Source organism: Falco rusticolus, chromosome 4 (genome assembly GCF_015220075.1).
Source record: "Falco rusticolus isolate bFalRus1 chromosome 4, bFalRus1.pri, whole genome shotgun sequence".
NCBI lineage: Eukaryota > Metazoa > Chordata > Aves > Falconiformes > Falconidae > Falco > Falco rusticolus.
The window spans coordinates 77171891-77197654 of NC_051190.1; the positions used below are offsets into that span (position 1 = coordinate 77171891).

Here is a 25764-nt window from a genome sequence, read left to right on the forward strand (position 1 = left end):
AATGGTATTGTTAGTAGATCTGTCTCTTCGTAACATAGCCAAAGCGTGCTAGACAGCTGTTAGCAGAAATAGTTTGTCGTGGGTGAACTATATGTCAGCTGAAAATTTTAACAGCTGGTAACTAAACTGTCTCTGGTAACAGTTATATTAGAATACCTTTTAATAGGTTTTGACCATCAGAGATCTGTTCTATCAAGAGCTGTAATATTACTGAATGCAAGCTAAACCCATAGGTTACACTCCCCAAGCTAGCTGAGGCCGTTGCTGTAGCATACGGATGGCTAGAGCATGAACAGCGAGCATTTAACCTTCCCCGTTCTGCATTGCCAATATGTCTCATCCACCTTGAGCACCAGTTCCGCCATATCCTGTGAAGTAAGAACATTGGGTTAGTTATTTTAGTATCTTAGATAAAGTGAATCCCAGTTTATTTTATGCATTGCAGTTCATTCAAAAGCTGTCATCATTTGGTAAATGCTTATTATTTAATTCACCTAAATTAGAACTAGAACCTTAGGAATCTTAGATCCTCTTTCCCTATTGATGGGAGTAATACCTAGTTTTTATAGTCTACAGATAGGACAATGAAATATACCAAATGCATACCAGGAATAGATGCTGCAAAAATATAATCTGACAGTAGTTTTACAAAATATCTCAAAGGCAAATAGCTCCACTATTATGTTGGGGTTTTTTTCTGCAAAGGCACTTCTGTTCCAGATACAGAGAAATGACTGTTGTGTACTTCAGAGCAACAGTGTACTGTGAAACTAGAAAATGTTTCAATGACAGCTTTCACTTGTTTATGTCCCTGTTTACGGCTGCCAATGTGTGTGGAGAGAGAGGGAGATGATCTCTGTTGCAGTGCTGAGGCTTGGGTAGACCTTAGTATCAGCTGACAGCTTTGATGGGCAGTTTCTCAGGCTTCTTTTAACAAGATACTTGTCCTTAATGACCTGCAATTGAGCTTTGGAGTACAACTGGTACCTCAAAGTTTAATAACATATGCTCTACTTATTTCAGAAGACACAAGCTGTGGGCATTGTGTTTTATTTATTTAGTTGTATTCACCTAGAATAAGGACTGCCTGCGCAGGGTGTTTGGGAAAGCAGATGCTTTAAAATAGTGTTTCTGTTTGAAAACCTACATTCTCTTCTTTCTGTATGTATGTTGTCCTTGTTTCAGACATGAGGCTTAATTTAAGTTTAATAGGTGGTTAATTACTGTGAATGTTTATTTTAATTGTTTAAAGTAAAATTTGGTATGTAAATGTAGATAGTGGTAAAATACTGCTGGTAATAGTTGAACAATTATTTGTGAGTGTATCTATTACTAAGCATAGCTACACTAAACAATTGGCAGTTGTTATTTAATGTGTCCTGGGGTTTGCTGTTGAAAAATTGATGACTGCATACTGGTTATTTCTTCCTCAGGGAATTGCTTGTGGCACTTTGGTTTACTGCTGAAACTGGTTTGCTTACTGACGTGTATATATTTTCTGTCATATTCTCAGGTTCGTAAATTTTGACTATTTTTATCCTTAACAGCCTAAGAGTATGTTACCTATCTCTACTTTTTAATGTGCTTGTAACTTCTGTATTTGCTCCTGTATCATAAATACAGATGAAAAAAAATTGAAACTTTCAGTTTCTTTTCATATTTGAATTGGTGTGGATGCTGGAAAAAACACAATTCTGTATCTTACTCATTTGTTTATAATGCTTGACATATTTTTAGTATACTACTACAAATGTGATAAATACAAAAGTCTATGCTTTGGTTTTGGGGTGGGGTTTTTTTTTATGTGCTTAAAGTTACTATTTTTTGCTAGCATATGGTGATACATCTGGTGATAGGTGGTGGCATGAAGACCGGTGTCTCTTAGAGACCAGGTGTTGGCTTCAATAGCTCCTCAAAAGACTGGTTCTCATGCTGAATTGGCAACTCACTGCAATGCTGTAAGTGTAGCTGACAGAAATAAGGGCAGGATTTGTCACTTGGATTTTACAGGGGGCATTGTGTGGTTTTAATCCCTCATTGGTTTCAAGCCTGTTGAACTGCAGTCTTCTGTAGGTAGAGTATGCGTTCCTTATCCCAACAAGTCAGTGCTCTCTTCCTTTAAGCCTGCCGTACAAAATGGAAGGTGTGCCAATACCTTTATGGGAAGCAAAACTGAAACCTTCTCTCATCTGAAGAAGTATTTTTGGGTTTCTTTTTTTCTTTTTTTTTTTTGGGGGGGAGTGCCTTTTAAGGAAGCCTGTTATTTTGGTAATGGCACGTAGCTAGTGAAATAGGGATTTGATAATATTAAAAGACAGCATATTGATGTAGTAAATATGGCTGACAATTGTTAATGCTTTTGCCATGTTTATTTTCTACAGGGTGCATTTGAGAAGATATTTTCTTTCTGGCCACTGTCCAAGTGTTTTGAACTGAATGGGAATGTTTATGAATGGTGGTTTAGGTGGAAGCTGGATCGCTATGTGTGTAACATTTGCATTAATTTACATGGTCTTTTAAGTATATTTTTTAATGTGGGGAGAGGGGAGGGTTGTTTTCCTTTCCTCCAGAGAAAGCAAGAATTTGTTCTAGTGTGTTGTTTAATAGAAGACTAAGCTACCTCCACCTTATTTCTGCAAATGTCAGTGAAAGCCTTGCTTGGGTGTTGATTTACTTACTGCTGGATCCTACTTAGTTTGTTTTTAAAAAATAAAGTCATCAAATGACCGAGATTTATCTTTTCTCAAAAATTTTAGTGTGGAAGTGTAACACCTGTAGCACTTTAGGCTATTGAAATACAAGGCAAATTATTGTGGTGGCTTTCTTAATAATATTTTTTGAATGTTATATCAGTTAAGGATATATTTCTTTTAATGTTACCTCTGAAACACTTTTAAAATCAGGGTCTTGATGCTCAAACCAGACTATTCTTTCCTGTATTTTAAAATAGTTTTCCAGTGGGAAAGTGCTTTCTTTCCGGTTACTGAACCTACAGTGTGGGGGAATAGAACAGGGAGACACTGGTCTCTTTTTTGGTTTTTTGCCTTCTTGGTAAGCAAGTGGAGTTTCTAAGATGGGAGCATTTCTTTACTAAACGTAGGCTTAATAGGGTGACTTGCACGCTTCTATGTCTGTTGGTCTGCAGTAGCTGAAATTCACAAAGCACACAGTAGGCTCGTCCTGGGCTGCTCCCATCAGCAGCGCACACTGTGTTGCAGCATTTCAGGCTTGGAGTGCTGTTGCTCGTGAACAGTGGGTGTGCTGTGACGCCGCTGAAGAGCAAGTCTCAAAATAAATACAGAAGATAAGCACCACATGGGCCTGAAACAGCATCATCTTGCTAGCTAATGAGAACTTGGCATAAGGTCATAAAACACTCTGTTTAAGAATTGTGTCTGTGAGGGAGGGAAGCACTTGTAGTGCTTGTTGAATGTTTTCACCTGCCAGCTTGGGAGAGGGCCGGAGACTCTTGGTTTTTCCCCAGAGAAAGCCCTTCTCAATGCTGGCATAGATTGCAGAGGGTATGTTGGGTACTCGAAAGCTTCTTGAAATTTTGTTGTTATGTCTTTAATGCTCTGAAGCATTAGTAAGAGTACTTTATTTGTAGTTTTTGAGTTGAGTTAAAAATGCAGCTTATGACAATCAAGTGTAGAAAGCCTATTTTTGTTCACTTCAGTAAATCTGGGAAAGGACCTTTTGAAGCCTAAGCTTTGGTATTACAAATAGTTTATCCTGTAGCGTTAGAGTTTGTACCTGAAGTTCCTGTAAAAGCCATGAAATATTCATTGCATTCTGTTTGTCTTTTACAGGTGGTTTTTCATGGGATGCTCTTTGCTTTCATTTACCTGGCATTGCAGAAACGTCAGATGATATCAGAAGGAAAGGGAGACCCTCTTTTCTCCAGCAGAATTTCAAATGTTTTATTATTTATTTCAGTTGTATCCTTTTTGGTACGTACTTAGTATAACTAGTATAATCAGGTTTGTAAATCTCTAAAGAATAAGATTTCTGAAGTTCTTGTTTAGAAAATACGTTGATTTAAAAAATCAAATCTTGATCTGGAGATATTTCAGCTGTGTTTTTGTGCACAGCCCTACCTGTCTACTCAATAAAATATTTTTCCTTTCAGTAAACTGTAAAACATCATCATTCTTTCAGTTCATTGCAAAGGTTACAAGAAAATTGGATCATAAAAATAATATGGTAGATAATGCGGCTCTTACCTCCACTCTTAATTGCTTGTCTATTTGTGATAAAAGAAATTTGCCAACAGTGTGCATGTATCTTAAGGTGTGAGTAAGTATGGTATTCATCAGTTGCAAAGATGAATTTGAGACAAACACAAAACTAAGCGCAATGTAGTTTTTTCTATTACTGTCTCACATCTTAGTGAAGCAACTACTGCTGAAAGCACTTCAAAATAGCTTACCTTGTGCTTAATTTTTAAATGTTACATATAACTGCTACACAGACTGATTTTTATATCTTTTAGACCTACTCTATTTGGGCTAGTAGCTGTAAAAACAAGACAGAGTGCAATGAACTACATCCTTCTGTTTCTGTGGTGCAGGTAATTATAATTATGATCCTCTTCCTTACAGTGATAGAATGTAGTCTGTTCGTGTTGGGGCTTTTTTTTTAAAAAAAAAAGTATATATTTTTGCTTTAACATGGAATGTCAGATACTGAGCGTCATTCTGAAAGTCTTTAATGTCTGAAAGTGAAAAAGGGTTTAACTGCCTTGTACACTGTTTCTCATTGCCTTTAAGCACTGAACTCGCATAGTGCGGTTATGCTTTCGATTAACCTTGATATCCTTAGTGTAGATTTCGTATACACTGCTTAAGGCCAAACCCAACATTTAACTAATTGCACAGCAGTAGAAAAGAAGGCGGCTGTAGGGAAGCGTGAGTGTTTGGGAGGTGTTAGTGTAGGAAGGAACCTATGGGACCCTGTAGTCAGTTTTAGGCAGAAAGGGGGTGGGCCACAGGGGCATGCATGTGGTTTTCTTAAATTTAGATTTTCCTCTTACTGTGTTCCCTGCCTCACTGTATCCCAGCTGTCTGATTCTGTTTCCTCCCTTTCCTCTTTTTAAATAGTTTGTCCTACTCTCTTCAGTGCATATGTGACTTAATTTTTTAATATTAGTTTGTCCACCGACACCCTCTCTTTAAAAATTGAGGGTTAGCTCCGATTTGTGGCCACTTTCATTTTAGGCTGGCATGGTGTAACATGTTTTGTGACGGTGCCTAGTGATTCTACTGAAGGTGTAAATGTGACTTGCTATGCTATAAGAATATGTAAGAGATTTGCAATTTCAAGGTAAAATTTATTAGGTATAACTGGCATGGATTTTTGTTTGGTTTATATATTTACTAGATCATGAAGAAAATTTAATGCATGGGGTACTTCGGACAGCGAAAGTGATTAAACCTTTGATGTGCGTGTGTGTGTAATCTGCTTGTCATCCACAGTCACTTTTTTTTTTGTTTGTTTTAAGATTTTAGCTTTCATCCTCATCAGGAACATTCCTGGATATGTCAGATCTGTGTATAGCTCGTTCTTTGCCTGGTTTGGCAAAATTTCTTTAGAGGTAAGTAGAATGATGAGAAGTACAGTGAATTGAAACTTAGAAATGACAGGTGGTTTTATTATCAATATTGGAGTATAACACATAAATAGCGAAAACATTTATTGGCTTACTTAGTATCATGCTGTCGTATTTGACCTCTTGGCATTGTAGCTTCTGTCTACACTTAAAAATCGCTGAAGTGGCAGTCTCACAGTAGCAAACTTATTTCTTACGCTGTTTCGGCGGGGGGGGCGGGAGTATAGGCTTGTGAGAGTGGGGACTTAATGCTGGAGTAAGCTGTGGTGTGTATGCAGTTGGAAGATAAAAATGTAAGCCAGCTGAAGGATCAGCATGAATTATACTAACTAGTGTTTGCCCTACAAAGCTTTCCTGCATTAATCAACAATGTACCTTTACAAAAAACCCCTTCTTAGTCCAAATATTATCTTGTTGCATTGAGTGTGTATTTTGAAACAGTAGGAATTATCTTGCTTTTCATTTTATTTGCTGTTTAATAATATTAAATGTTTAATTTTATCTGATTACTAAAATATACTTTAAAAAGGGATAGGAACTTAGGGGGGAAACTCATTGCAATAAAATGTGTATGTAGGACATGATTTTGAATTTGATTTTTTTAAAGGATCACATTTTCGCTGTTCTGATTCCTGGTCCTGATCCGCTCCCGGGATCTTTCCATTCATCAGCTGTTGAAGCATCGTCTTTTCATTTGCAGGCGCATATGTTAGTTCAGTCCCTCACCAGAGCTATAGTAACTGAATGGAGGCGTACTCCTCATCTGCTCTGACATAATGTAAATGAAAAACATGTGGAATACAGCTTCTCGAAGTATGTTATTTAATCATAAATGTCTGACTTAAGCAGAAGGATAGTGTGTCGGTGCAATAGTAATAATTAGATATTTTTATGTAAGTAAAAATATTTATATATATAATCATTATTAACCGCACTTCATTTTTTCTTTCAGCTTTTCATTTGCCAATACCATATTTGGCTGGCAGCAGACACAAAGGGGATCTTGGTGCTCATTCCTGGATATCCAATGTTTAACATTCTTGTCAGCACTTTTATATTTGTGTGTGTAGCACATGAGATTTCTCAGATCACTAATGATCTAGCACAGATTGTGGTTCCTAAAGATAACTCAACTCTGCTGAAAAGGCTGCTATGCATAGCTGGTTTTTTTTCTGGACTACACTTCTTCTCAGCAATGCAAGATCCGTCAAGGCATTAACTTGAAAAGATTCTTGGAAACTTTCTTCAGGTTTATTTTGTGTCTGCCTAAACAAAAATTCTCAACTGGAGGTACAAGAAGATATTTAAGTTAAGTGTGTGGAAAATGTATATAGTGCAAATGTACATATTTTGTGTGGAAACAGCCTTCTCAAATAATCTGAGAAACAAGAATGCACTGTACAGAATTGCATGTGAAAATGAGTCTTTTCTACTGGATATATGTTTCTGTTTACATATCTGTTTAAACATGACACGAAGAAGTGAAGTGGTTTAGCAATATCATGGGCATATCACAGAATTAGCCAAACGAAGAGCGGATGCTGCTAGGGCACCGCCTACACGTAACACATGCTGTGATCATTCTCGGAAAAGAGCAAACTTGTGATCCTTCGTTAATGGTCACCTTCAGCGGATGTGAAACGTGAAGTTATTGGTAAATGGGGGCATTTTTCTGAACAAAGCGATAGTTTTTTTGTTTAGAAATGAGTATTTTGGGTGGAGATAGTATATGTTATATGAAACCCTTTATACATGGAAATAAAAAGTCATCACCAGTGATTTAAGATTATATACAAGTTTACATAATATTTTATGGGATCTTTTTAGAAATTTAAGATGTTTTCAGCGAATGCGGTAAATTGAGGTGAAATTTATAAAGACAATTTGATTTTTTTCCAAAAATCGTTTGCTTTTTCATAAATTTTCTACTAATTCATTTAACTATGTGCAGTTCTCTGTAACATCTCAGTGAACAAACAGATGAATAATTTTCAGACTCAGTTCAAGATGGAGAATTCTTGGAAGACCTCCAGCTTCCTTTTGCCACTCAGATGAAATCCCATCATATCCAGTCTACCAGATCTTAAGGAAACAGGAGAACAGGGCAGCAGTGATCTTCAAACCTCTCTCTGAGTTTGCAGGTGACCTTGAACCTAGGTCTCATTAAGGAACTGGTGCCATATTCCCTCCAGTAATAGTATTTTCATTTCAAAGGATGCAAGTCAAGGGTGGAAGTAAATCTGTTGATGATACGAGGAGGAGGGACTGAGTGGTTATCTTGTTGCATGCAGATGGTGGAGTCTCAGAACTACAGATGAGACTGGAGCTGTTCGGAGGAACCTTTTTTCCCCGTCCTTTTTAGCAGCACCCATCTTTCTTACTCTTTCCTTTAGCATAAAAAGTTAAATTGAAAGAAACAGCCCTTCAGTGTGGCAGTGACAAGCTGTAATTTATGTTCCACTTAGTGAGGTTGTGGTCATTTCTTTGCCTTTTGTTGTTTGCGTTCAGGTGCTGGTTTGACCTCTAGTTGCTTTATTAATTTTATTCTTCTATGGATTACTTGCTAGCAGGCAAAACCACAAGCACAATACTGTTTTCCAAGCGTATGTGCAATTATGTATGATTGTAAACATGAATCCCAGTTTGTACCGTGCTTAACTGTCACGCGCATGGTTTGATCTTATCCCTGTTAAATTGAATTCAAACTTGCAGCCACCAATAAGTGCAAAAAAACCTGTGTTAAAGGAATGGCTTCACTTCTTTTTTTGGTGGAGAAGTTTCATCATTAAAAAAAAATAATATGTATCACTCACTTCCCCAAGTTTAGCAGTTTTACAAAGCCTGCCAGCTACTTTGAAGCTACTGGAAGGATACTCATTGTGTGCATTACTTCCAGTGTTTGGAAACTTAACCTCCTCGATCAGTACATCTGCATGGCTGAAAGAAATGGTACAGGGGAACAGTGTAGTGGGGGATAGGATGCATAACTGTCATCTATGCCAGTATTAGGAGCAATGGGGAACTGTGAGTTTGAGAGAGAATTTTTGTTTTGTTTTTCACAACTTTTAAGTATTTTAGATATAATTTTATTTATCTGTTGTACAGACTTGGTTAAAAGATTTATTTTTAATGTTTGAAATAATGCACTTGTTTACTATGACTGTATGTGGGATAAATATATTTTCTTTTCAGGTTATGTAAAAATATGAAGTTAATTTAAACATTAAATAAATGTGCTGTGGATGCTTATTTTTGTAATGGGAGCAACGTCAATTAAGTAAAAACTTTTTATTGCTTTACTCTAGCTGGGGTACAGTTCACTATTATGCCTACTTTAAATTACAGATTAGTATTGCTTTTTCCCCCAGAGTAATGTTCTGGATACTGTTACTTCAAATGAAGGGCAGATACTCACTTGTATCACAAATTATTTCAGATGCAGTGCAGCAAGAAAGAGTCTTCTGCCGTTAATTGCACTGTCCCAGGTCTGATGAAATTACAGCTCCAGTGGTCAAAACCACCCTTGGAGGTCAGGGGACTTGAGCAGAACTCCACAGCGGAGGTGTCAAATACTTTTCCTCCCTGGGTTACAAGCTAGAAATTCTGCAGCAAACTGTGTGAAAGCAGAGGAACGGAGTTGGCTTTTCTGCAGTCTGGCAACATCAAGAAATCCATCCTTAAGATTTGTTTGGGTCAAGAAATGTAGCTTTTAATTTAGCTACTGAAGTCCCACACTGAACAGAAGGGGCTCCTTAAGCAAAGGACTCAGAGTGGTAGTTTCTGTCCCCAGAGCTCTTTGTATAATCAGGGAGGTACCATCTAATGTGGGCACCTGAACTAAGTGGGCAAATACTCTCCATCCTTGCTGGTTACACCACCTATTTCAGCATCTCCATCAGCTAAACAGAAACGCTGTGCCGTCAGCTGCACCTCCATTCTTAGATGCTCACCATCCAGTATTACTGTCCATAACACTGGCAACGGTGACACGAAGTTGTTGAGGCATTATTACGTAAAATAACCAGGCAAAAACATCTCACCACTTAATGTTTTCCTATTTATTAGATTTTACATTTCCTATATTTACAAAGACAGCTGTAGTGCTTTCTGTTTAATTTGGTTGCGACAGTCACTTAATACAATGTCCATTCATACTGTCATCATACACTGTTAAAAAGAGGCTGTGAATTTACTGTTTTAACTATTGGCACGTTTAACTATTACTAATTCTTTAGCCACTAAGTGTCCTTAGCCAGCTTTATAAAGCTATGCTTCCACAGTAATTGTTTTAGTAAGTAAAAATAATTTGTTATTAAACTTACCTGAAATAAATGAAGCTTTCAATCATAAAATAGTTCAGGTGTGCTTAATACGCAAGTCACCTGTATCATCAGATTATTGTCAAAATAGGTGGAGTGCCCGCTGGTACAAAGTGATTGTTCATGCATGTACATAGCAGTTTTAAGAAATTTCTTTAAACATATTGGCACTGTTACATATTAGTACAACTAAGATGGGAGCAGCTCAGCTGGTACTTAATTGATTGTCGTGTCATCCTCGAGTTATCAGAAATCATTACGATTCAAAACCAACACTATTTACAAAGTTTAGTCTTACGTTGCATTAAAAATTATTTAAAATCCATTCCATTCATTTCTGTTTCAAAGCACTGACAGCTTGTATGTTTGAAAATAGAGTAGAAAATGATAGGAACTAGTAGAAACCAAGTGCTGATTGTACTCAAATTTTTCACAGCTTGGATAAATTTTTTATTCACTATAAATCTCAGTGTGCAGTTTTCTAGGTCACTTTTCACCACTGATAACCATCCAAGCTGCTGGAAAAAAGGAGGGGTCTCAGGAGGCTCACTGGCTGATGAAATCTCTTCCCTGGTCCCTTTTGGATGAGGTAGGTAGGAGCGATGCATGCCACTTGGAAAGCAAGTAGGAATGGCTCTTTATTCCAACTGTTTCAGAAACGTAGTTTTTCAACTTACATGACTGTAGCTTGAACTACCTCTTGTAGTGTGTAACAACCCCCAGCACTACTCGCAGGGTTAGATGCGGCTGGATGTGCTGTGGGTTGTGCTTGGCATTTAGGGCAGCCTTGCAAACTGACATTTAAGGCTTGACAATATACAAGTACCTATAAAGTACTGAGCGCCACTTACGTACTTTGCTGCAAGTTACCATACTTGTTGCACAAAATGCAGCTTAAAAAGCAGCTCAGGACTGTTTTAACTACCTGCTGAGGTGCTGCGTTCAGGCCCAAGCCTATAAACACATCGTTTACTTAAAAATGAACATTAAGTGTTTGTGTTTTGAAGGAACATGGTCATAACTGTGAAAAGAAAGAAAGAAAAAAAGCCAGTGACTACTTTTGGTCTTTTTACAAACTCCAATAACCTTATTTTACAGATTCTTTTTAGCCTCAGTCTTAAATTCCTAAATGACTCGGAATTTCTCTTAGCAGAGACCTCAAAACTCTCAACTAAGGAAATATAACCAGCATTTAGCAATTTTAAACAGACAGCTTTTTGCTTACAATGTAGCATCCTGATGAACGTACAGCTCCTGAAAGACAAAATATTACAGAAGAAAACCAAAGCCTAAGTGTCAGCTTAAAATGGTATGATGCTTTAAGGTAAAACGCCAAGAACTGTTGGGTGTGAGCTGTTACAGCTGGAGACCCTTAAGTCCTGTGTTATGCTGCATTCAGGATTTAAAGAAGCATCAGAATAATTCATCTAAAATACACAGAAAAGTGTCAGAAAATAAATTTATCACCATCTATTGAAGAATAAGGAAACCTCGGTTCACATCCTTTTAACAAATTTCATCTTACTAAGCTTTCAGCTGCACAGAGAAATGCCTCTCAAAGTAGCCACCTCCAGGAAAGTATGTATTTAATAAACTCCTTTTTAAGATGCTAAAACAGAATCCTTTGTTTATTACATAGCTAGTTCTCCCACCATTCTTTTTATTCTTTTTGGAGCAAAGAAGGTGGAGGATACAAAAAATAAACTTGTACTGGGGCATCAGGAATATAACAAAAGAACTATTTAACAAGTATTCTTAAAGAGTTAAAAGTTAGTCCAGGTATACCATAACAAAAGTTACCCTTATTTATTTGCAGACATTAATTTCTGCCTGTAGTTTGTAACAGTTTCTTGTAACATAAACCAGATGAATGAATGGACAGATTTTAAATGTTTCATTGGTTACACGTTTTCAAATAGGGTAGTATCTGGTAAAGGAACAAAAATCCAATTTTCAACAGGAAAAGTTTTGGGGGGGGGGTGTTATTTTTCTTTTTTCAAAAATAACTTTGCTCACTGTGTTTTGATAATCTCTAAAAAATTAATGCCTAATAAATTTGGAATACTAATTCTGAACCTCATCACATTGCACAAGTTTTCATGCTTATACACTACGGCTTTTGGTGTGCAAATGTAAGGCAATTATCCCACTGAACAGAGGCTGAAATCCTTTGAACCTGGCACATATTTTAAAGTTTTGATTTCCCTGTTAAAACTTTCAGGAGGGATCACAGGACAGAATAAAGTTTGATATTTATTCATACATATATTTGAAAGATTATTTTTTTGAATGTAACAAATATAAAAAGTTATCAGTGCTTACAAATTGTCAAAAATGTCCAAAGTACAAAAGGATAAGGTACACTAGTTACATGGAAGTGACTGTACTCTCTGGCACTGAAATAGTCTTAATACTGTGGGCATGCACAATATACACCAGAAAAACTCATGCATCAATCAGAACAAATAAGGAAATAAGACAATTTGCTGCCTTCTCCGATTACAAATTCATTGCTTCTGTTAGTTTTCTTTCCTCAGGAATACCATTTACCTGCAAATAGATGAGAATTTGTATAATCCATCAGTGGCAGATGATGCTTCCACAATACTGAACTGCCAATTGATTGAACAGCACATAAATAGGATTTATTAGTCCCTGTATCAACAACCACATTGGAGAAACACTACATGTACAACCTGGACCAAAAGACAACATACACGTGAAGAAGCTTCGCTTGCTTTCTTCTGGGAAGAGAGAGATCAGGGAGAAGACTGTTTAACCGGGAATTTATTTTTCTATCTGAGATCTAACAGACTTCATAAGGAGGCTGCGAAACTCAAAATGGAAAATGCGCCATACAGTGTACATACACTGTTTGGTCTTTTGCATATTTATAGGAATAGCCTATAAACTTTTTCATTTAAGCCCCTTAAAATAGTCCTCATGAGTTTTGCCAATGTAACTTTTCATATTAGAGACCAGTAGCAATTTTCAGCAGTGTAATATGAACGTTAATATATTTGAATTGTCACTTTTAAAACATAACTGGGAAAGAATTGCATGAACTTTGTGAAAACCATCAAGTGTTATCTCAGCTGTTAAGTCCGTATTTTTGTAAAAGGTTAAATAACAATTGTTTCTTACTGGGGATTCAGATAGTTCCTGAGGAGGTTAGTGGTTATTAGACACAGTCTGCTCTTCAAGTTACTAAGTATGGTCTACTGAACCTTTAAAACAGAAAGGTCTCCTTATTCATGGTGGTGACTGATAGCATGTTAATAATCCTGAATATATTATTGGGAATCTTTCGTAGGACAGGAAAAAAATTAAAGAATTAATATCTAGTTCTCTAATTTTTTTGGCCTTAAGTGTCTGGAAACTTCTGATTTGAACAGATCAAGAAAATTGGTTGGTAAGTTTGTACTGATGCTACTAAAAAAAAAATCATCTTGGGAGCGCCTGAATTCTCTTTTAAGTTGTAACTCTAAAAGTCTACCCTTCTGACATGAGTCTTAGATATCCTTTAGAAGATAAACTGCAAGAGGCACATGCCATCATGTCATGGAACGGCTTGCAGTGTCACCTGCACATCCGAGTTACAAAGGTGTCATTGTAAACCAAGAGAAGAGGAGGACACATTGTCTGTCCCAAATACATTTTTTTTCCCTCCTCTGATTTCTGAGAGCTTGTCACAGGCAGCATCTGTGATGAATATTAAAGAACAGGTGTATTCTACCAAAATAATGTCCTGCAGAAAATACAGACGCAGGAGGATTTTTAAGATCTATTCTTATGGCAGTTCTTCAGTGTGACCTGCAAGAGACAAACCTAGCTAGCTTGTATTTCTTACCTTTTTAAAAATTTCTCACTGCTGTCAACACATAGCACTAGCAGATGATTTTTACTGCAAGACGGACTGGAACTCTTGTAACAAAACAGAACAGAAGAGCTGAACTACGTGACATTTTTACTCTGCCTTCCAAATGCCTGCAGTAGTGAGCGTTAAAAGCTATGCTAAATGTCAACCCAAACCAGTGCTGGAGGCTTTGGATAGAGGCTTGGACTGCCAGGGGCATCTGCCGTTTCCAGTATACGTATAATAAAGCACACAAACAGCAAAGCTAGCAGAACTGCAGTCAGTTGGGTTGTTTTTATAAATGTGTTTTTAATTTCCAGATAACAAAAAAACCCAAAACACATGGGCAGAAGCATCTATTATATACTTGCCTCAAATCTCTGAAATGTTGTCATACGAAATTCTCCTTTAATCCCCGAAAGCAGTAATGAAGAAGAAGGATTTTGAATGAAAAAAAAAGAGTTGCTTATGTAACTCCTCTCTAAGTTAAAACAAATCTTCCTCTTGGATCTGTAGTTCCCGTATTATGTTCAATACATAAATATATACAGAGAATAATGCCTAAATACCTCTTTGAATATTCAAAAATTTTACTGTGGCCTCTACTTTTTCCTTGTATGACCCTTATCCCCTGTCATATGGCTATATCCTATATATAGGATTTAGAAGTGATGAATAAGACACAGGAAACCTGCAGCATGCATACGTGCCTCACCACAGATTCCCCAGTATCAACTCCTTTATTTTCAGTAACAGCAATGAAAAGCTCCTCCTTCACAGATTAACTAGTATGGGTGGGAATTACAAATTTTGATTTCCTATCGAGTTTTAGAGAATCTGAACAGTGTAAGCACATTTAGGAATCCGGTTGTAGCTTTATTTATACGAGGAGGTTTCTATCTTAGCTGTACCAGACTCCACTGTCTCATGCTGAGTCCTAACGTAGCATTTCTCCTACTTGTTGTATCAATCCCATCCCAAAGTTTTCACTGATGTATGAAAAAAATAATATCTGGAATGACAATGCTGTAAAACTTTAATGGTTTCCACTGCCCATAGACTGTATGCGTTTTGGCTAGTGATTCCTCCACACTGGTCACTTAATAGAGTATTTTCTCGGTACTGACCTGCGCTCTGCTGCTGTGGAATCTGAGTCTGATGTGGCAAGTTCCTACAAAAAGCAATTTAATATCTTTAATGCTTCCATACAAAGTCTAAAATACATTATGCATGAAAGTTCAGTATTTAAACTTCATTTTTTTTGCTTATGAAGCAATAATCCGTTTTCACTATGCAAATACAGTTGTCAAAATGTTAGCCAAACCAGTGAAAGAAAGAAAGAAAGTGTTAAGGGGTTGTTCCTATTATTCCACCTGTCAACTATGTTCAGAGGCTCAGATCTGGTGAAACGCCAGAGGCAGCAGAAGTCACCACAGGTTTCTGATGTTATGCAAAGTTTGGTTTTTGTAAATGATGAACACAGAAATCGTGACAGTATTTGCAACTTACATTATTGACAGCGAAATAAACAAACGGTCAGCTAGTTTTACAAATCGGATCAGTTTACTTACAAAGGCAAAGTTAACACTTTTGTGTCCTGCTTAAGTGTCTATTTTAACAGCTACCAGATACTAAGGCTGTTTTTACAGAAAGGAATTAGGGGTTGGAATGTAGGTGAAGTGGGTAAGTACTCTATGCACAACTCAAGAAAGCCTTTGGTACAGGCTTTGGCACTCCAGTTATTAAAAAATATTGCTATTCTGAATAGAGAAGAAACTGTAAAAGACCGGGTAGAGCACTTTGCAGCAGTTGTACAAGGGATAACTCATACAGCTGTACGTCCTGGAGAATTTAGCTTTGGGACAGGAAGAACACACTCTTCTAGCACATAACTACATTATGAAGGGAATTCAGGGCAAGCATGTGTAAAATAGGGCTGAGTTAGTGCTGGCACTGGACCAGTATCACTGGGGCCATGCAGACCTGCCAGCTGAGAAGCCACTGACTGGAGCTAGTATCATAGCACGACACCAAAAACCAGCGCCAGCCACTTCTGAGACTACTGCCTCAGATCTGCTCAACCCCAGACACCTCAACCAAGCCTTTCTAAAAACGCCTTTTTTCTACAGCACTGCTGACTTGTCTGAATTAAAACCGTGTGCAAAGCACTGGATGGGTCTGCTCGACAGTTTCATTAAGTTACTGATAAATTAACTTTAAGGAATAGAAACTAACTCTTCTGGTTTCTGTCACGGAGAGAGGCTGGCAACAATGGAAATGGCTGAGAGCTCCAAGACTGGCAAGTCTGTATTTATTATCTGTGTAATGGAATATGCTCCTCTGTTCAGTGTTAACGTTTAAAAAATAAACCATGTCTGACAGGTACTAAGTACTCACAAAGTCTGGGTTTTCTGGTATGAAACTACCACCAATCCAGTGGTAGTTTTATACCAGAACTCCAAAGTCATGGGTCAAGAGGCAGGGTGTCTAAAATAGAGCAGTTTTAATTAATTCCTCTATCAAAGTAGTCTTTCTCCAAAACATGCAGAAACACAACTGTTCCACGCAAAGCTTCTTGCCAAGTCTGCAGCCATTTAACTTTGTAACAGAAGTCCTTTCTTTCTGCTTGAAATGCGAACACCACAGCAATCTTGAGCTACAGAGTCATTACCAATAGCTCCGTAATAAACACATTTCAGACGACAAGCACTGGAATCCATGGTTAAATTATGCAACACAGGAAGTATTAAAAAATAACATCTAAATACTCACTGCTGTGTTTGCATCAGTGGCATACTGGTATTATCGTAGCTGTCTGTGTGAAGGGGTGGTACAATCTCACCAGTAACCGGGTGAAACACAGGAAGCGTTGAAAGAGGCCACGCTATCTCTCTGTTTTTAGACATGTCACGAAGCTCTTTGGTTGATTTCTGTATAGCACTGTGGTGGACCAACTGGATGCTATGTCAAAAGAAAATAAAGTAGTAAGTATATATTCTAAGTGCTCTATTAAAATGGACAGACTTTTACAATTATTGTTTTTCTTAAAGATACAAGGGCTTTGATGCGTGCTACAGATTCTACAGTGCAGCAATATAGAAGCAAACCTTTACATAATTAATTTAATAAATACTGAATTTATTTCATTTTTAAGGCAGTAATTATTCCATTTTGCTGTCTGCATATGTATTTTTCATAGGATCCAAGACTGTGCAATTTACGGCTAATGTTCAATTTATTCGCTACAGTTAAAATAAAAGTTATGGTTAACTCCTGATTCTTGTGGTAGATTCATCAAAACTCACAGATAAATTTTAACGCTCTGTAGTACAGGCACTGGATACCTTCCAGGATATTTGTTCTCCTGTCCACTGCCTTTAAGATAGAGGCTGGGAAGTCCAATAACCAGGAGAATAAATTGCATATTTACATATTTATTCTAACAGCACTATTTTATTTGGAATTGACAGTTGTTAATTTCAAACCCTTTTTATTCTGGTCTTCTATCCTTGCCAAGACTGATTTAAAAGCAGCTTTCACATTTATGAATTAAACCATGTATTAGAGAGAATGAAAGAAGATTATGACACACATGTATGAAGCATGACAAGCTACTGAGAATGAAAATTAAATGGTAAAAGAAAAATAACAGGAAAGAAGACACTTACTCTGGTGTTTGCATGTTTCTCTTTTCCCTAAAAACAAAACAAAATTTATGAATTAAATAATAGCATTGATAGTTGGAACATTAAATCTATCTGATGATGAAAATAGTACATGATGTAGAAATGCTGACAAGGTTATTGCTAAACGCAACTTGGCAGCATTTGCAACTGGGTTTATGATGAGGCCTTGATGAACGCACGTATAGAGATGTGATACGGATGACTGACACACACACAGAGACATACACACAGGGAAATGAAAATGCAAGTTAAAGAACAAGCTTCTGGCTAAAATAAATTCCGTGACAAAATGAAATTGTAGTTTGCGTAAGAAATGGCAAAAGTTACGTTACTTGCTGCTTTCCTTTTATGTGTTTTTCTTTTATAATATGTCTAAATTCAGTTCATCTCCTCAACCAGATTTATTTTATAAAAGTTAGCATTTTAGAAGTTACTTAACATTGTCCTGAACCAATGATCCTTTATTAGTATTTTATTTGTTTGGGGCATTTGGGAGAGTTGCGCACATGTGGAGATTTTGTGGAGTTTTGTGTGTGTGCTGAGATTTTAACCCTTTCAGCTAGAATGACTAAAGGCCCTAAATCCATTCTCTTGGATATTACTGTATGTGCTTGGATGAGGAATAGTTCAAAATTTCAAGCAGATATCCTTTAGGCTGTTTTTAATGTTTTTTAATGAACTGAATGGAATCCTTCTAACAAATAGTCTTCTATGCATTATAGTCTTAGAAAAATCTATCATTACTTATTAGTGTGTTAAAGTACTCACACTCCTTCCCGTCGGCAGCACATGATATAGGCAAGTATTAGAAAAAGCACCAGTGCTATTGCCGAGGGCACTGCCAGTGTAATTAGGAAATCCGAGTAATAATCTCTGCTTTTCAGTGTATCAGAAGGTGGCTTGTATTCTCCACCATCAGGTAATATCCCCTCTCCACGAATCACTTCCTGAAAGGTGGAAACTTGTTTTGTATTGTCAACCTGATACCCAGAAAAAAAAAAAAAGAAAAAAGAAAAAAAGACAATTATACAACAAAGTAACAGAATGTAAAAACAGGCAGTATTTAACCAACCATAACATATAAAAGAATCTATATTGCACATTTTACAAATTCTATACAATTTCATCCAATCACTTTTTTTTCTAAACAATAAACCTTACATTTTGTTGAATGTGTTAAGTAATATTATTACTTTATTTTGTGCCTACCACAGATACTATATTTTTTACAAATTAATTTTAGGGATATCTCACACAAATAGTATTTGAGTTAAAAAAAAATAAATCAATAAATGTTTTTTACTGCAAACTAGTTATTCAATACTTATTTCTTTTTGACAAATGAATCAATTTCTTACTAGTCTTCCTAAATAGCAATACTGCCCTCTCTTGTATAAAGGTGGTAAAGATGAAGAGTGGAGTACCTACAATTTTCTCCCTCCTCCTCCCTACTGAGCTTCACATCCAGTGCTCGAAAAAGACCTGCCGAGGGCTGAGCAGCTCTGCTGCCTCCCTCCTCACCCGATGCAGGAAGCACCCTGACATGAGATACGCATTTAACTGATCAGAGCCAGAGTGCCCAAGTTTTTCTACCTCCCAATTCAACTAACCTCCAGAAGGCTGCATTCCTGGTCACAAGTAAGTTGTTTTTTTTTTTATGTCTCTGTCTAATGTTTCTAGAAACACAACCGTTTTTTTTTTGCTACTGTTTGACTGCCTTTCCCACATGACTTTTCAATTTTCCACCTCCATTTTCTTGTTATCTTCAGTCAGCTATTACTGTTAAGATTTAGTTTTAACGTAAGTTTTAAAACTCTCTTCAAATCATTAATGAAAATAAATTCTATTTGCCTGCATGCTTGACTTTTTGCCTGTTCATTGAAAAATCTTGCAACTGATGGTGTTTCCTTTATAATTTACACTTTAAGTAAAATGCTGTATTAAAACTTAAGCAATGAACGAACAGGTTTTCATGGAATGCTAGAAATAATGTTGTGCTGAGCTTCAAATGCATACACATATATATATACAAAATAAGTGCAAGACAGTTTGACACAAATTAATTTATGTATTCTCCACTCATTAATTCTGCAGTTTCTTCTATGTTAGGTATACCAAGTTCCACTTGGCTGCTTAGCCGAATCCCAAATCCTAAGTAATGCACAGAAAATACTTCTGCACTTCTGTGACTGACAGAAGCCCATACATGGCGTGCGAACAGGCTATCAAAAAGCAAGCGTTAAGAGGAAGCATGTATTATGCTGCCCCTCTTTGCAGAATTTGGGACCCACAAATTTAAATGCTAACCGCCAACGTCACCTCATCAAAAGCGGGAGGAAGAGGATTTTGATGGTTGTATTTTCACTTGCTGCTCTATGCTGTGGTTACGGGAAATGAGGCTCAAGTCCCTCCCACAACCCGTGGACCTTGAGGGACCCCCTCCCCTTTGCTTGCCTGGTCTTGTGAAAAGCAGACTGTGGTTAGATACGGGGAGGCTTGGCTCCCTTCTCCCTTTGATGCACCAGGTTACAACACGCAGCTGCAGTGCCGCTGGCAACAGCAAACACCCCTAAGACTGTTTAAATTCAGTTATTGCGGCACGTTGCCAGAACAAGCGCCGAGTTCAAGAAGGTTGCACCATAGGCTGCTGCAGGGTGATGCTTCTCTTGAAAGCCTGTTCCTGTTACACACCCCAGGGTGATCTCTGCTTTTCTCATAGCAGCACAACAATGCTGCTTCATGACTTTTTTAATGAGTTTATGAGCCACTGTTACTACTGGATGTTTTTTCTGAAGAAGTACTCCTAACCAGCCACGCTTCATTCTGCATGGGTACTGTTGATAGTTCTTGCGTTAGTGTACTATTCCTCTGCCACTACTTTTGAAATTCACCGTTTTCTAAGGCTGTTTCTCCAATTTCTCAGGAAGACCTTTCTGAACTGTATCCTGTCTTTCAATGCACCTGCAGATCCTTTCAGTTTCACAGGGACCACAAATTCAGTGTAATAAGCATGCTCCATCACCATGCTTATTAGTGAAGAACGGAAAGGAATTATTGATTCTGCTATGATTATGGCTATCCAACCAGCTCTCCACTAGGTCCTAGCTTCATCTGGGCCATGTTTCTGAGCTTGCTTATGAGCTATCAAAAAACCTTACCAAAAAGAAATGACATCTGCTGCTGCACCTGTTCTTTCTTGTAGAAGGAAATCAAAGACTTGACATAGTTTGTTCTTGATAAAGGCTGACTGCATTCTATTATTTTTCAGCTGCTGGTAAGCACATGCATCTTTTGGAACTTCTCAACAGAAACCCAAAAAACAGTAAGTAATCTGGATATTCTTTTAAAACAAGTATTTTCCAGCTTTCTAACGGCTTTCCTAGTGTATAGAAAGAAAGGGTTGGAAGTTAACTAATCAAATTTGTGTATGAATACCTTTTCTCATACTCAATACATTTTTTACATTGTACAAAAGCCTTTCACGTATCCCTTGCAGTTTCTTCTTGGATTGTCTGAACCAGCTCAATAACCATCTAAGTTCATTTTATGTATGTTCACCATCTTTGTTCAAACTTACCTACAATGTTCTCTTACAATACTTTATAATTTCTTGATTTTCCTTACCAGAGCTAAACAAAAATAATTTTAAAAAGCCTCTTTGGGAATTATACTCCTTCCATGGCAAATAGCCTAGTGTTCACGCATCATTTTTCTTGTGTTTGACTGAGAAGAATGTTCCCATTTATTTTGATTCATAGTCAACACTTCTCTCTTTCTATTTTGTTTTTTAGTTTTATAAGCCCTAGAGTTCTCTGGCCATTTATATAAATCACTGCTAATGAAAATGAATATGGTGGTTTCACTGATGCTCAACTCTAATATAATTTAGCCTACATAGCAAAATCCTTATGAGTGTCTATTAGATGGAAAACAGTATTAATCAGTCATAGTAAAGTGGAATTTGGCAGAGTTGTCTGGCCAGGCTGGCAAAAGTCTTACCTCAATCACGTCTGGCACAAAATATTGCACTTCTGTAAACATTTTTTATGCAATAACAAAAAAAACCAAAAACCAACAACTCACCAGAGAGATTTTACACCAGTCAATATGGAACTGAGTACGAAATTTTTTATCACATGTTATTACAGGCTCCATCTCTTGACTGCATCTCAGCTGATTTTGTGGGTTTTCCACTTCTCGTAAGCATGAAGAGAATGGAACATCTGCCCCAACCATAACATACACACTGCAGAAAGAGGTGAGTGACAGACTGTCAGGATACCTCTCACAAATCCCCAAAGGATGATGAACCACTCTTCCAAACATTATTATTGTTCACAGTAACATTCATCTGACTTTAAAGACTAAAACTACTTTTAAAAATTATACTTTAAGCATATGAATAACAGATTGAAATCAAAAGGATTTTTCTAGCTACTTATTTACAACCTATTCTGTTCTGCTGCGTAATGTAAATGTTTACTTACCATCAGAGTTGTCAATTTCTATGAAGTCCTAGAGCTCCAAGTGTAGATTCCTCATGTAAGTAAATCAGTACTACTTTTGAAAATTGCATTAAAATAGTGTAATTTTGCCATAAGGAAAACCTCAGTCTTGCTCAGCATAGTACTTTCAGAGTTTGTTCTCATTTTTTCATAAAAAAAGTCATGGAAGGCTAGTTATTTCTATACCTAATACTAATATGAACATGCCAGAGCACTCAGCTTCGCCTAAAATATTGCATACTGCAGCTATACACTGCCAACAAAATTGGCAGAATACTGAAAGCTGAATGTAAACTTAATACTTCATTTAGCATTACAGTACATAAAATAAGAGCTACTGTGCTACTTGTATTATTCATTTTTGTATTTGAACATGAAGAATGCTCCTGGAAAATACAGTCTGCTGTACTACGTGATGATGTATCAGTGGATCCTGAAACAGAAATTAGGTCCTGGTTGCCATTTCATATATTAGGCATTATCAAACTAAATGTTTGAAATATAGCAACTTGTATTAAGTGTCTCTGCTACTACTCTGTATGCTACTGAAGTTGCTTTCCTTCTTTAGATGTGCTCAGAAACTCCAGATGCACAAAAGGGCTCTGAAACAGTATTTTCTGCACACATTTCAGATTTTGAACCCTCAGCCCTTTCTTAGATATTATTTAATCCTAAAATGTCTAAAAATAACTACGCATCTTTATTTTTGCCAGGAAAAAACACTACCACAACCATATTTTGAAGGCTGAATCCTTTTTAGTTTCTAAGTGAAGTATCATTTTGGAATAGAATTTATGGTTATGAATCACAACTGGAAATAGCCCATTCCTGCAGTTTACACTCAGTAACATAATTTCCCCACATCCCTCAGCTTATCACTTTCACATGAAAGTCCACAGTGCTCCTGAAGTACGTAACTACATTTCTCTAAGTAAGAGCACAGCTATGAATGATGCTGCTACTGGCTAAACGCTCTTAGAAATCTAAGTGCCTTTGTAACCTATGCCCTATTGCACCTTGTTTCAAAATTTTCAGTTCTGATAATTGGTAACTATTAAATACTTGAAAAGCATGCCAAATAACTGCTCAGAAGTAAAACTGGAATTACAAAATAAGCATATTTACTACCAACTGTTTTCTAATTAATGGAATTTATCAGTATTCCTTGGATTGTAAAATCAATACATAGGAACTGTCGCCTGTTGAAATGGTAACTAACATGATAAACCCATGGTTTAACGGGGGCTCAGAACATCATCAGTAAACTTTTCATATCTAATTCCAAAATTCCAAAACATAAAACAGTAATTGTAAACTTTCTACAAAACCTGAAAAAATATTAAGCTTTTCAGTAAAGGGGGAAAAAAAAAAAAAAAAAAAGATTAAAGCAAAAACATTAGACTGACACATGTACTTACCCCTCTTTCATGTCATTAATAGGAAGTGGAACTCTCCCTCCCCTGTCAAGGGCTGAAGTAATATTTATAGCATTCAAGCGTTCTGGTTGCCATACATTTTTCACTGCTCCGAGAAAGTCACCAAGAACTTCACTTGCTAACATTTCTTCTACATTCATATTCCTTATGAAGAACTCCGCTTGATATGGTAAAGGAAAATCTAGTTGTGATGGAAAAGCAAGAGTTTTGCCTTAAACAAAGGCTTCATAAGGAAGAATTTCAAGTAATGATTAACGTAATACAACTTCCAAGATTGACACACCTTTCCAAAAATCTTATATTTGAACTAGCTCATTTTGAACCTAATGAGATTATGTTTAATTAAATAGTTAGTACCATTACCTACTACTTAAGCTGAAAACCACTAGCTATTTATGGAACAACTGGGAGTTGAAAGAGTAGTCTAGAGGAAAAGTCTCAGCTGGTAAATCTTCATTAAAGAGAGAAAATGACATTCATTCTAATTTGGGGGTCAAAACTGATCTGCAGCAACAATGCATTCCAACGTGCAGCACTCCAGACTAAGTATGTACATATAATGAAAAGAACTAATTTTAAGGACACAAATGTCCATCTATATGTCATCATCTGTTGTTTTCTGAATCTGCCTATACAATTGTCCTTTGCATAAAGAACATACAGAACTAAGAAAACTAAACAATGTGCAGAAAGACAGTAAAATCCTTCATGTAAGGCCCATTTGAAAAGATGAGAAAAAATAAATTAATCAAAAAAAGGCAAACAGACTTTTTTTATGAATGAAGGATAACAGTCCTACCTGACAGCAATAATCTGGAGAAAAATAACAAACTGAATCACATCAGGGAATATTCTTTTACTTCCCCCCTTTGTGCCCCTGCATTTGGCTTGAACACCAGACAACTATTTTACAGTATTTTATACCCTAAAAGAACAGGAGCCCATAAGATGGTTCTACTTACTCAGTTCAAAGCACAGCAAGCTATTTTCTGTACATACCTTCTGCTGACATTATATTAATGATCAAATTATGTCTCGCTGTCTCAAAAGTACGCCTGTTATATGCAGTAATCTAGAGTGAAAAAGATTGCAAAACCACAATGCAAATACGAAAATCAGGTAAATGAAACACCAATGAAAATTAAATAGATAATTTAGAAATACTTATCACCTTTTAAACGCTCCTTATTTTGAAATGTATGAACATTCATTCACTAATGTAAAATTTGAAAGGCAAGGTCAATGTATTTGATGCAGTACTACCTTCAGTCAGGATACTGGAATTTTCTTGACCAGTCTGTAGCCAAATACAATTATCCAAGGGATGTATGTGAAAATAATATATTTTGGTCCAGATAAAAGTATTCGGCCAGACACGTGTATTCTTTCTTTTCTGCTATCTTTGACCTAAGAACAACCATAACCAAAGATGGTTTCTCCATTTCCCCATCCACCACCCAGCTCCCTTCCACCAATACTGTAACAATCTACATTCATTGATGGCTCCTAGGGAACTACATTAGATGGAGATATTTGAAGGAAAGAGTGTCGGGATCTCAGCAGTTCTAGCCTTTGGGACTGGGGTTTAGCTTTAGCTCTGGTACCAGTGAAGTCATACTCCAGGAATGGGTTCACAGGCATTACTTCAACACAAATTTAAAAAAAAAATCCTGGAATCTCTAATTGTACGGGAACTGAAAACTATTAGGTAGATGCAACATTAATGACACATATTTGGAAACTTACGCTTTCATGGTCAGATTACGTAAGGATACCAATCATATAGTTTAAAGGTACAGGATGCCTGAAACGCTCACAAGTGCTTACTCCTCAGAGGTGCCTGTACTCCAAAGCTGTACTATGATTAAGTGCTTGTTCATAAGAAATACAGAATGAGGCTGGATATCAGTCTAATTATGTATTATTTTCTCTACTTCATTTTTTCCCCTGAAAAGTGGTTAAGTTTTTCATGAAACAAACTGAAGAAAAATAATTTCCTAATTTTAGACTTTAGCTCGTTGATTTCAGGAACAAGGAGAGCCTCCTCTGAGTGGCAACAGTGACAGAACTACGTTGCTTCTCAGCAAACAGAGTTTCACAGCATTGTGACATTGGTTATTAAACAAACAAAAGTAACATGTTGCATTTCTTTTCATTTAAATGAAAAGGAAAAATGCTCTGGAATGTCTTCTTCAGGTTCCTTGAAGTGTAGAGGGAAAAGCTTACCTGGCACAATTACATCTTACATAATGTAACAATTTTGTTATAAAATTAATAGAAAATAAATTCCTGAGATTTTTCCAATCCTCAATTCTGTTAATTTTTCAATGGGCTGTTTCAACAGTAGTTTAAAC

General features: G+C 36.8%; 2 protein-coding genes across 12 annotated transcripts in view; one reads left to right on the top strand and one right to left on the bottom strand.

Moving 5' to 3' along the window:
• Positions 1–8855, top strand: part of CASD1 (CAS1 domain containing 1) — a 31712-nt gene extending 22857 nt beyond the window's left edge. The window contains exons 13-18 of the mRNA XM_037387291.1: positions 1434–1513; positions 2382–2483; positions 3810–3950; positions 4493–4570; positions 5501–5593; positions 6561–8855. Of these exons, the coding sequence (XP_037243188.1) occupies positions 1434–1513; positions 2382–2483; positions 3810–3950; positions 4493–4570; positions 5501–5593; positions 6561–6827 (761 nt within the window). The 3' untranslated portion in view covers positions 6828–8855. The remainder of the gene's footprint in view (positions 1–1433; positions 1514–2381; positions 2484–3809; positions 3951–4492; positions 4571–5500; positions 5594–6560) is intronic.
• Positions 8856–9651: 796 nt separating this feature from the next.
• The window catches only part of SGCE (sarcoglycan epsilon), a 35157-nt gene continuing 19044 nt past the window's right edge, over positions 9652–25764 (bottom strand). For 7 of the 11 annotated variants that reach the window (XM_037387292.1, XM_037387295.1, XM_037387296.1 and 4 more), the window contains 9 exons: positions 24410–24482; positions 23393–23591; positions 21553–21715; positions 18238–18449; positions 17452–17478; positions 16556–16744; positions 14911–14954; positions 14155–14189; positions 9652–12477 (listed from right to left, as the gene is read on the bottom strand). In XM_037387292.1, coding sequence (XP_037243189.1) covers positions 12427–12477; positions 14155–14189; positions 14911–14954; positions 16556–16744; positions 17452–17478; positions 18238–18449; positions 21553–21715; positions 23393–23591; positions 24410–24482 — 993 coding nt within the window. In that variant the 3' untranslated portion in view covers positions 9652–12426. The remainder of the gene's footprint in view (positions 12478–14154; positions 14190–14910; positions 14955–16555; positions 16745–17451; positions 17479–18237; positions 18450–21552; positions 21716–23392; positions 23592–24409; positions 24483–25764) is intronic. The other 4 variants (XM_037387298.1, XM_037387293.1, XM_037387299.1 and 1 more) reach the window with 2 other exon arrangements.